A 12,092-nucleotide genomic window follows, 5' to 3' on the forward strand; every position below is an offset into this window, starting at 1 on the left:
ACAGAAACAGAAACAGACGTCATCTCCAAACAAAACTGAAAATGAAACCCCTTTTTTTATCTGCCCATCTGGCCCAACCATCTTTGTACAAATTTAAATGATCTCACACCGAGAGACAACTAACAAAAACAAAAACAAAAAAAAAAAATAAAAACAAAGAAAGTAAAAGAGAGAAAGAGAGAATAAAAAAAAGGAGGTTGAATAAACTGTGAGATAAATTCATTTAAATTACAATAGAAACATACAACTTTAAATATTTCTTATTTCTTGTCTTTTTCTTTCTTTCTAAGCAGTTGGAAACTCCTCTTTTTGAGATATAGCTTTATAAGCAAAAAAGAAAAAGATATGGAAATAGAAAAAAAAATAGCCGCCGATCTTAAAATTAATTTTTTAACTCAAACATAAATACACACACACACACACACACAAGTATATATATACACTCTTATAGAAATTATAACCAGTAATATCCTCCCCTTCACTTCTTATAACAACAAACAAATAATTATCTTGATTATGCTGAGTAATAAAATAATAAACCAATGTTTGGAATGGTTATACAACCAAGAATCACCAGTAATTTTTACATCAAAAGATTTTGAAAAGAAGTATAAAAAAGTGAAATCTTTAAATTCTGCTCAATCTAAAGAAATATTAGATTATTTAATACAAGAGGACCATTTAAATCTGATTAAATGTGGCACAATAAATGTATATTATATCTATATTAATGATAAATACGAATTTAACACAAAGCAATGGTATACCTTATTGGAAAAGAATACAAGTCAAAAGCATCTTCTAATTGAAAAAAGAAAAGAATATGAAAAACTATTAAGGGATAAACAAGAACAAGAACAAGAACAAGAACAAGAACAAGAACAAAAAAATATAATATCAAGAGATGATTTATTGAAAAAATACAAAATATTAACAAATGAATTAAGTCTAAAAGAAAGAGGGTTGAAGAAATTGAATCAACTCTCTAAGAGATGGAATTCTAATTTTATTCAAAATTCTTTAAATAATATAGAAACAATGAAAGAAGATCTGATAAATTTAAAAGAAAACATCGATATTTTAATTGAATATCTATCGAAAACATATAATGTGAATGAAGATGAAATTAAAAAAGAATTTGGCATACCTGAAGAATTTACCGTATTCATATAATAATAAAGATTTATTATTATAGTCAACAGCAGTCTCTATTTTTTATTTTATACATAAAAGTGGAAATGCACTAAAATTACCTTTATTTTATTTTTTTGTGTTTACAAGAAGCAAATAAATCTAGAAAGAAAAAAAAACAAAAGAAAAAAGTATTTTTTTTGTTTTCGCAAAAAACATCTCTAAGAGAAAAAAAAAGCAAAAACAAAATGAAATCAAATGAAAAAAGTTTTCTTGTAGGAACGGAGGACTAAGTATGGTTAAACCTCTCGATTCGATAAATCCATTTTATTTTTACTTATATCAATTACTGGTACTAACTATATTTCAGAGATACAGAAATCGATATACACATTATAAAAACTTTATATATAGCTAAGACAGATCGTTTCCTTCTTTATTTTCTATTGTTTTTATTTTTTTGAAATAATGACTGCAAGTTATAATATCTTATTCATTCAAGAACCTTCGTATAGTTCGTCTGAATGGACTAATTTAGCTAATGATCCAAATTTTAATATAATTAAACATATTTTAATTCCAAATGTTTCAACAACAGAAAGTTTTGTCAATTTTTTACAAAAATGTGAAAATAATAATAAACCTATTCATGCAATCTTTGGTGGATTCCCTGCATTTTACCCAATCAGTGGTTTAACAGAAAATATCATTGATTTACCCGTATTTTACAACAATGTTAAATGTATTGCTTTATGTTCGAGAGGAGTTAATTTTATTGATGTTGCTTGTTTAAATAAACACAACATTAAACTATTCCATTATGATGAATCATCTACTCCTGCTTCCTTACAAAAATTTCAATTAAATCAAGTTAGCAATGATGTTGCAGATTGTGCCATGTGGCATGTCCTTGAAGGTTATAGAAAATTTTCTTCATTTATGAAGGAATTAATAGCAACAAATCACACAATAAAGGCTCGTCAAAATCTCATCCTTAAAAATGATAACGATTGCCAATTGGATAAATTTGTCTTTGGTCATGAACTGTCAATTAAGAAGGGCAAATATATAACTTCTCCAAGAGATCAAAAAGTTTTAATTATGGGGATGGGATCGATTGGTATTAAGATTGCTGAGAAGTTACATTACGGTCTTGGAATGGAGGTTCATTACACAAGAAGAACACCCTTTAAAAAAACAGATGATTCAATAAATGATCAATGGATATACCATCCGATGTCTGCATTATATGATGATTTATATCAATTCGATACTATTGTTGTTTCATTACCAGGTACTCCAGAAACTAATCACCTAATTAATTCAGAATTTTTGAAATGCTGTAAAAAGGAAGATCTAATATTAGTGAATACTGGTAGAGCAACAGTCTTTGATATGGCTGCTATTGAAGAATCGATACAAACAGGACAAATTAGACATATTGGTATGGATGTTTTTACCAAAGAGCCCACAGTTGACGACATTTTATTGAACGAAGATTATCTACATTTAGTGACAGTAACACCACATATTGGAAGCGGTACAGAACAAGTCTTTGATCAAAGCACAAATTTGGCTATTTTTCAACTAAAAAATTATCTAATCAATTTTAACCAATAGTGAACAACGTTTCAACAACTTCCAAGAAAAGAAAGATCAAAGGAACACTGTCATGACCAGAAATAGGAATAGAACCAATGGCTCAATACATATGTATTATATATGTGCTGATCTTATCTTTATAAATAAATAATGGAAATATCGAAATCTTATATGGCTCCACATTCCAACTGTTGACTCTGTCTTTTTTTCTTCGTGATTGTCTGATATCTGACTCTGTCTCAGATTGCAGTAACGTTTCTTATTTCTAGTACCATTTGAAACCCTATATTGTAAGAAATTCATAAACATAAAAATAAAGAATAATAAAAATATACCCTCATAGAAAAAAATAAATCAGTGGAAGATGGATTTACACAAAATTAACCTAAAGAAACAACTTCACAAATCAACCTAAATAGTCAATAATATTGAATATATCCTAATATGCATTAATTAAACATTTACGACCACATAAACAAATTATAATGAGATATGAACCACAAAATACAAAAAAAAATTCTTGGTATTTTTTTAGTGATAGAACATATGTTGTACAATAAATATATTTTATTAATGATATCCAAAATTTACAAGATAAGCAAATCAAAGCTTAAAAGACCAAACATTTCAAAAAAATTATGAACCCTAGTTTAATCAAAAATATATGAGAGTATTGAAAAACAGATAGATGCAAAACCTAAGTCTTTTATTTTATCAAAGAAATTAGGTGTTGTACATAAAAGGATGTTAGATCACGTGAAAGTAGTGAACGATATTGCCGTTCCTAGACTCCATCGCTTAAGATTTCCTATGAAAAAATACTCTTTTTAGTTTGAAATTCTGATATGTCTAAAAAAAAAAAAGAAAATGCCTTCGAAAAAAATGAGGGGAGTAAGAAAAAATAATGATAAGAAAAGAATGTATTAGTCATCAAAGGAGATGATTAATAGATTAAAGAAGAAAGATCGAAACAGGAAAGCATTTAACTAACTACGGTAATCTATATAGATACATGTATTTATAAATCTTGTTTTATTGTGGCATATATTTAAAAGGAAGAGAACAGGAAATAATTGTATGATCTTTTTATCTTCTTCACACCATATTTATTATTCGTATGATTATCTAATAAACTTACATAAGCCAGGAGGATATATACCTTTTTTAAAAACGGTAAAGAAATGGAAAAAAATAAAGTGATTATTGGTAATGGTAATATAGAGGATATTATTACTTTTGAATCTACTACCTCTACTACTAACCCACAAAACAATAATAACAGTAGATCTAGATTTCCTACTAGTAAATGGTTACAATTCCTGAAAACAATTTCCAAGAAAATTGATGAATTGGGTGTGGAGACTACAGGTATTAATAGAGTGCCACCATATCAGAGGGGTACCCTTGCTAACCAATGTAGACAAGTGGCAGGCTATTGGGTCGCCGCCACAGGAGGTCTTTCATCAATGTCCTCGTACCTTTTAGGTCCCCTAGTCTTTGATTTAACTTTTAAACAAACGATGACATCTGGTTTAGTTTCAATGATTATTGGTTGTCTTGTTGCTGCTTATTGCTCTACTATGGGTCCACAATCAGGCTGTAGACAAATGGTTACTGCTAGATATTTATTTGGTTGGTGGCTGGTTAAATTGGTCGCATTAGCATCGATTTTGGGTGTTCTCGGTTGGTCTGTTGTTAACTCTGTTGTTGGTGGTGAGATGTTAGCAGCCATATCAAACGATAAGATTCCAATTTCTGTTGGTATTATCATTGTTTCTATACTTTCATTCATTGTTGCTGTTTTTGGTATTAAACAAGTTTTAAGGGTGGAAACCTTAATATCTATACCTGTTATTTTAACGTTTATGTTATTGTACATCTCATCAAGTGATAAATACCATTACATTTATGATTTTGATAATAGTAGTATACTGAATCATCAAACTTTAAAAGGTAACTGGCTATCATTTTTTTCACTTTGCTACTCGATCACTTCTACATGGGGTTCGATTGCTAGTGACTACTCTATTTTATTTCCAGAGGATACTCCAAAGACACTAGTATTCTGTCTTACATTTTTTGGTACAGCCATCCCAACACTATTTGTGGGTATCCTTGGTATAATATTATCATCTATTGCTATGTCATATAAACCATGGTTGGATGAATATGATACACATGGTATGGGTGGTTTACTTTGGATGGGGTTTGAGCGTTGGAAGGGATTCGGTAAATTTTGTGTTGTTATTTTAATTCTTTCTTTGGTATCAAATAACATCATTAATACTTATAGTGGTGCCTTTTCAATTCAGTTATCATCTTTATGGGCTGCAAGAATACCCCGTTGGTTCTGGTGTATTGTAAATACAGGCATTTGCTTAGTTTGTGCCCTTGTTGGTAGAAACCATTTTTCCACTATTCTAGGTAATTTCCTACCGATGATCGGGTATTGGATTAGTATGTATTTCATTTTATTATTAGAAGAAAATGAAATCTTTAGAAGATACTTTTTACATCTATATACAAAGGAATTTCCACCAGTTACAGATAAAGAACAGGAAGATAATGATACTGGATCTATTGAGAGATATAAGGACGCCTATACAAATGCTTCTAAATATTATAATATAACTACTTCTGCCACCACCAATACTACTAGTATTACAAGAAATAGAAAGTTTTTTAATAATATCCATTTGTTAAAAAGTAGACAACAACGTAGAAAGATTAGATACAATTGGGATAAATGGGAAGATTACAATGTATTAACACATGGATATGCGGCTACATTTGCATTTGTATGTGGCATTTCTGGTGTTGTTATTGGTATGGCACAAGTATATTGGATTGGTCCAGTAGCAAGAAAATTAGGTGATCATGGTGGTGATGTTGCTATGTGGCTTTCAATGGGTATATCTGGGTTAGTTTTCCCAATTTGCCGTTATTTAGAATTGCGTTACTTTGGTAGATAAGTTAAAAAGGTAAATTAAAACTTTGGTCGAACCAGATTAATAGATATTTAGTGTATTATGACACCATTGATAAATAAACTACATGATGTGTAAGTTGTTTTATATATTCTATGTTTTAATATCCTTTCCGCTTTGTTCCCACTTTTATAATGCAAGATACTTTTCCAGAATGATAAAACAAGAGCAGAAGTAGCCCTTAATATGTTCTAAGCTAGACCTAAAAAAAATAATATATAACTGCACAAAACCCTATAAACTATTTAGGGTTTCATATTTTTTTAACAAAATGGTTCTTTTTTCGAAGGATTTGATTTTCTTTGAAGTCTAAAGAAAATTAGGAAAAATGCAAAGAAAATCAAACCAATCAAAAGTCGTTAGAAAATTTCACAAATCATTAATAACTTAATTTTTTTTCTTTTTTTTGTTTTCGTTTTCGTTTTATTTTTCTTCCCTGGAGTAGAAAACAAAATATTTCCAGTAATTTCCGTTAAGTGCAGAGTATCCTTGTTCTGTTCTTCTTTGTTATAATGTATGTATCTTTGAAAAACATCTCCCTTTCTCTATTCACAGCGTATTATACATATATAAATATTTGTATAGGAAAACGTTATGTATATTTACAATCTTATGAGAGGTTAAAACTGCTGGAGATTTGTTTGTCCTACTCGAACCTTTCTCGAGCGTATTTTCAGGGACTAAGCTTAAGTGTGTTTCATTCTATTATCAAGTTGCTTTTATCATTTAGCATGTTTTTAAAGTCACATCTTATACTTTTTAGTTTTTTTTCATTTCCATATTTTCTTGTAACACATAGGTGTTTGTAATCATATCCCCTCTTTGATTTTATGGTAGCTTACATCAAGTTATAAACAGCGTTTAAGTACATACATTCTTCTCACTTCCGTTAACTTTTAAGATTTATCCAAAGATCAGCTTCTTGACTCGCGAAGAAAAAGGGGGAGGAAAACTGTAATATAAAAAAAGAGTGACGTAAAATATTCTATCAGTTTTACATATCTATCAATTATTTAAGGAAAAAAGGAATATAAAATAAGGATAAACGAAAAAATTAATATTCATCATGATACAATCTAGATTATCTCTGGCATTATTCAGAACTTCTTTACGTTCTATATTGGTACCAAGACAACAATCTGCAAGATTATTATCCTATTCCAGGATATCATTCAACAGCGCCAGTAAGTCTACTACTCCAGACAAAGTACCTACGGCAACAAAATTATCGGAAGTTAATGGTCCAGAAACTTTAATTGGTCCAGGTGCCAAGGAAGGTACCATTCCTTCTGATCTAGAACAGGCTACAGGTTTGGAAAGATTAGAGTTATTGGGTAACTTAGAGGGTATTGAAGTCTTTGATACAAAGCCATTAGATTCTTCAAGACGTGGTACAATGGACGACCCAATCATTGTTGATTCTTACGATGATTACAGATACGTTGGATGTACTGGTTCTCCAGCTGGTTCCCATACTGTTATGTGGTTAAAGCCAACTGTTGATCAAGTAGCTCGTTGTTGGGAGTGCGGTTCTGTTTACAAAATTAATCCAGTTGGTGTTCAAAAACCACATGGTCATGAACATGAAGATAAGATAAGTGTTCCTTAAGGTAGAGAAAAAGAACACAATTTTGAATTCTATTTTTATATTTTTTCAGTCATCATAAAGTTAAACCATTAATATTACTATTATTATTTATTATTATTATCATAATTTAATTATTCTTTATCATTTTGTTTAATTGGATCTTACTTTATTTTTTTTTTTTTTTTGAATGCTCTATTTTTTATTTTATTTCATACTTTAAATTATTTATTCTTATTTGTCTGTATGCATATATATAATATATATGTTTATGTATGTCAAAATATATGCCATAATATATTTTTGCCTGTTTATCTGAATCATTCCAAGTATCTCTTCCTCCACTGAACTCAATACAGAAGGATCCAAGATGAGCCAATTACATATGAAATATCAGTAAGAAACAAACCAGGAAAAAAAATAAGAAGAAAAACAGTACAATATATTGCACCCTAAATAAAAGAGAATCATTTTTTGAAAACGGTAACTATTCTTTAGCACAACCCTATATTTAAATTGGAAAAACCCGGAAAACTATTTAAATCTTTCAAACATCCATACCCCTCAATACATGAAAGCCTTTTTTTTCCCTACTCGCCCCTTTTTTTACCCCTCTCCCTTAATGCAATATATTATAACTCGTATCAAATGAGGTAGAGAAGGGATAAAAACAAACAAAAAAAAAAAAACACGAAAGAGTCAAATAAAGTGAATTGAAGTCAATTGGATTAAATAGCTGAATTATTAAATATATTTTATTGTAGTATGCTCAGAGGCAAAATACTTTCCACATATCCAATATTTTTATCTTTTCATCCTTACTAAACAACTTATAGAATAAAGTTCAGATCTATAATAGATAATAGGTAATATATATTTATATATTTATCTATACACGAAGAATAAATCCTTTTTTTTTTAAAGTAAAATCCTGCCTTTAATACTAGTGGAATGAGAACAAGTAAGAAGAAAACCTCTTTAAATAATAATATTAATAAAAGAATGAAAAGTAATTATAATAGAAATAATGGTGATGATATAGATATAGACATGGATATAGACAATGAAAGTGACAACAACAATAATAATAGTAATAGTAACAGAAGTGAGGATATTATGATAGACAATGAAAGTTATGATTTTAAGTTTAGCCAATGTTTTGGTGATAAAACAGATATTGTAGTAACTGAAGCAGATATTATCACAGCTGTTGAATTTAATCATACAGGTGATTACTTAGCTACTGGTGATAAAGGTGGTAGAGTTGTCTTATTTCAAAGAAACCATAATGTAAATACTTCTTCATCATCCAATTATACTTCTACTGTGACTGCTGTTTCGAAACATGCAGACCATAATAGTAGCAACAATTGTGAATATAAATTTTTGACAGAATTTCAATCACATGACGCCGAGTTTGATTATCTAAAGTCTTTAGAGATTGAAGAAAAAATTAATCAAATTAAATGGTTAAAACCTATACAAAAATCCCATTTTTTACTATCTACTAATGACAAAACAATTAAATTATGGAAGATCTACGAAAAGAATATCAAATTAGTTTCACAAAATAACAACATTAGTAATAATAATAATCTTTTATCAATAGATCATGGTACCAAACATGCACAATCTGTAATATTATCTTTAGAAAATTTAAAATTACCCAAATTATCAAAACATGATACCATAATTGCTGCTACACCGAAAAAAATATACAGTAATGCACATACTTATCACATCAATTCAATTTCTACAAATAGTGATCAAGAAACATTTTTATCGGCTGATGACTTAAGAATTAATCTGTGGAATCTAAGTATACCAAACCAATCGTTCAATATTGTAGATATTAAACCAACTAATATGGAAGAATTGACTGAAGTTATTACTTGTGCAGAGTTCCATCCAATTAATTGTAATTATTTCATGTATTCTTCTTCTAAAGGTACAGTGAAATTATGTGATATGAGAATCAATTCTCTGTGTGACAATTTTTCCTCAACTTCCTCAAACTCAAACACAAAAATCTTCGAAGAATATATCGATCCAATTAATCATAATTTTTTCACAGAGATCACGTCGTCTATATCTGATATAAAATTTAGTCCCAATGGTAGATACATAGTATCGAGAGATTATTTAACAGTAAAAATCTGGGATATTAATATGAATAACAAACCATTGAAAACTATAAACGTTCATGACCAACTAAAAGAAAGATTGAGTGACACATATGAGAACGATGCAATTTTTGATAAATTCGAAGCCAATTTCAACGGTAAGAGTAATTCGATAATTACTGGTACCTATAATAGTCAATTTATGATATATCCAAACGTTTTAGATCCATCATCACATGAGAAGCATAATAATACTAATAATAATGGTAATGGTACATCCAACGAAATCGTACTACAAGCAGATAAAACAGCATTTAGAAACAAATCATACTATAATAAGTCATCTTATAACAATGTAGTTAAAGAATGGGGTGATGATATAGATTTTAAGAAATCTATATTACATTTCTCGTGGCATCCAAGAGAAAATTCGATTGCTGTTGCAGCAACCAATAACCTTTTTATATTTTCTGCATTGTGAGAGTATATATATATATATACTAGTAATATCTAATCCTTTAATATATTTATTGATTTTATGTTATTATCTTCTTGTTCATAGTAAAATATACTTGGTCTATCTTGTGTTATTAAATACAAGACTATAAATGGATAAAAGAGATGAGAAAAAAATTGAATTATTAAATGTAGTATCGTACATATTCATATATATGATTATAGAAAATAATAAAAAGAAGCAGGGAAAAAAGAATATACATAACATCAGTATTATCAAAAAATTGCAGAATTACAAAAATCGAATAAAGATAAAAGAGAAAAGGATAGAGAGGTATAATAATAAGATAATAAGACAAAAAAAATGTTATCTCCGATTATAGTAACTTTATTTTTTTTATTTTATTCTATTTATTTTTTTGTTTAAACATTTCAAGGAATCTAATCATCACGGGTAATATGTCTGTTAACCACTGGATTCCAGAACAAACTCTTGTCACCATCACCCCAAAAGAATGGTTTTTGCCTCATGTTCATAAATTCGTAATCTCTTGGCCAATCTTCATCGGGAACATGTTTTAAATGTTCTCTGTGTTTAGCATGCTCAACTTCCACGTTATAGACATGGTATGCGGTCAAGAGAATAGTAGGCAAAGCGACAAACATGGAAATTTTAAACCATAAATTTGTGGTGGAGCTAGCATGAGATTCAGTAGCTTGTAAAGATTCTCTAAATTTCTTAGCAGCAGCTAAATCTGGTTCACCAAAGGCTGATTTCATTAAATTTGGATTAACTTTTGTACTGTTAAATCTTAGAGATCTGAATAATAGCCCTTGTGTTGGGGTTGTTAATCTAATTAATCTGGAAGTATTCATTTTTTTTTTATGTTAGAATTATTGTTGTATGATTTGAGGATATGCTTGTGTATGTATTTGGTTGTACTTTGTCTGCTTGTATCTAGAAATAAAAATAGAATCGCTAAATGACTTTCTATTTACCGAGTCTGTGTATATATAAATATAGGTATATCGTAAAATTGCAAGAGCAATATAAAGAACCTATCCTTCAATACAATTAACATATCACACAGCAAGACAAAGAGAAAATAAAAGAATAAAACAAAAACTTGGATATGATGACAAAGTAATGGCAAGGAACTGGAAAATCTAAAAATTCGGTAGTTTTACAAGAAACAGATAAGAAACGTAACCTGGGAAAACAAGAAATGCAAGGAAAAAACAAAAAAGAAAAAGCCAAAGCTTCGAGCATATCAAGTCGACAACTGGAATGGTTAATAACTACCCGCAGACACACTACAGCACAGAATTTATAACCTCATCTCTGGCTCTAGTAGATACACAATGTAATATTTATATCTTGTTTGAAAATCGGATGCCTATATTCTGGTCAGTATAAAATTCTTGACAATCCCTCTCTCTCTGTTCCACACTTGCAATAATAAAATGCAATGTCTCTCCATAATAGTAATAATAGTAGTAATAGAAATTTGTTGATTGTCCGAATCCTCCCTGCCCCCATCTTTTTATTTTTATTTTGATTTTTTGTTTAATTTCTCTCTCTCCCCCCTTCGACAAGTGCCACTACAACTGAGGAAATATGTATATATGAATATAAATATAATACATCTATGAGTGATGAGGAAAAAGGGAGTTGATGGACTTAACGGAGCAAATCGAAATTGTTCTTTCCTATTGGCTCATTGCACTAAAAATGTAAAAAAAAAAAACTAAAAAAAAATAAAAAGAAAAAAGCAATATGACAAGCAAACAGAACAGGTAGTCGTATTATGTGATATTACGTGTGCCTGTTAATTCGAAACAGTTTTAGTATGTTCAAGGACAATCAGCTTCAAGATAATTACTCCAACTATTTTCTGCTTTACCATTCCAAGAGCAAACAGAGTTTTTAGGGTTACACTAATCTATTTGTAAAACTTTCTTTTGCTTATTTAAGTTTATAAAGGGTTGTCCACAGAATTTCTGGAGTCCATCTCTTCACCTTTTTCCGTTGTTGTGCTTACTTCACGATGTGCTGTTGGGTTTGTTAGTAATAATTTCCAGTTTGATATTTATTAATTCATTGCAAGTTAGAAATATTAGTAATGAAAGTAAAATCATTATACAGCAGCAAAGCGCCATTCTAATTCATTTATTGTATAGTTTCTATTTTCATTAATATTATGAGAA

At 29.3% G+C, this 12,092-nt stretch overlaps 6 protein-coding genes across 6 annotated transcripts; 5 read left to right on the plus strand and 1 right to left on the minus strand.

The window, feature by feature from the left end:
- Positions 1-516: 516 nt before the first annotated feature.
- MND1 (Mnd1p) lies at positions 517-1,173 on the plus strand (the record flags this gene model as incomplete). The annotated part of the gene is made up of 1 exon (XM_064857039.1): positions 517-1,173. One exon carries the CDS (start codon positions 517-519, stop codon positions 1,171-1,173), a length of 657 nt encoding a protein of 218 aa, XP_064716172.1.
- Positions 1,174-1,599: 426 nt separating this feature from the next.
- On the plus strand, positions 1,600-2,751 carry PWA37_000362 (putative hydroxyacid dehydrogenase; the record flags this gene model as incomplete). Its single annotated transcript, XM_064857040.1, has 1 exon — positions 1,600-2,751. The coding sequence occupies one exon, from the start codon at positions 1,600-1,602 to the stop codon at positions 2,749-2,751; it is 1,152 nt and encodes a 383-aa protein (XP_064716173.1).
- Positions 2,752-3,914: 1,163 nt separating this feature from the next.
- Positions 3,915-5,705, plus strand: TPN1 (Tpn1p; the record flags this gene model as incomplete). The annotated part of the gene is made up of 1 exon (XM_064857041.1): positions 3,915-5,705. The coding sequence occupies one exon, from the start codon at positions 3,915-3,917 to the stop codon at positions 5,703-5,705; it is 1,791 nt and encodes a 596-aa protein (XP_064716174.1).
- Positions 5,706-6,786: 1,081 nt separating this feature from the next.
- On the plus strand, positions 6,787-7,329 carry COX4 (cytochrome c oxidase subunit IV; the record flags this gene model as incomplete). The annotated part of the gene is made up of 1 exon (XM_064857042.1): positions 6,787-7,329. The coding sequence occupies one exon, from the start codon at positions 6,787-6,789 to the stop codon at positions 7,327-7,329; it is 543 nt and encodes a 180-aa protein (XP_064716175.1).
- Positions 7,330-8,256: 927 nt separating this feature from the next.
- Positions 8,257-9,909, plus strand: CDC55 (protein phosphatase 2A regulatory subunit CDC55; the record flags this gene model as incomplete). The annotated part of the gene is made up of 1 exon (XM_064857043.1): positions 8,257-9,909. The coding sequence occupies one exon, from the start codon at positions 8,257-8,259 to the stop codon at positions 9,907-9,909; it is 1,653 nt and encodes a 550-aa protein (XP_064716176.1).
- Positions 9,910-10,325: 416 nt separating this feature from the next.
- On the minus strand, positions 10,326-10,760 carry COX13 (cytochrome c oxidase subunit VIa; the record flags this gene model as incomplete). Its single annotated transcript, XM_064857044.1, has 1 exon — positions 10,326-10,760. The coding sequence occupies one exon, from the start codon at positions 10,758-10,760 to the stop codon at positions 10,326-10,328; it is 435 nt and encodes a 144-aa protein (XP_064716177.1).
- Positions 10,761-12,092: the final 1,332 nt, after the last annotated feature.

The sequence above is a fragment of the Arxiozyma heterogenica genome (assembly GCF_036370985.1).
Source record: "Arxiozyma heterogenica strain weizmannii chromosome Unknown scaffold_11, whole genome shotgun sequence".
Classification (NCBI taxonomy): domain Eukaryota; kingdom Fungi; phylum Ascomycota; class Saccharomycetes; order Saccharomycetales; family Saccharomycetaceae; genus Arxiozyma; species Arxiozyma heterogenica.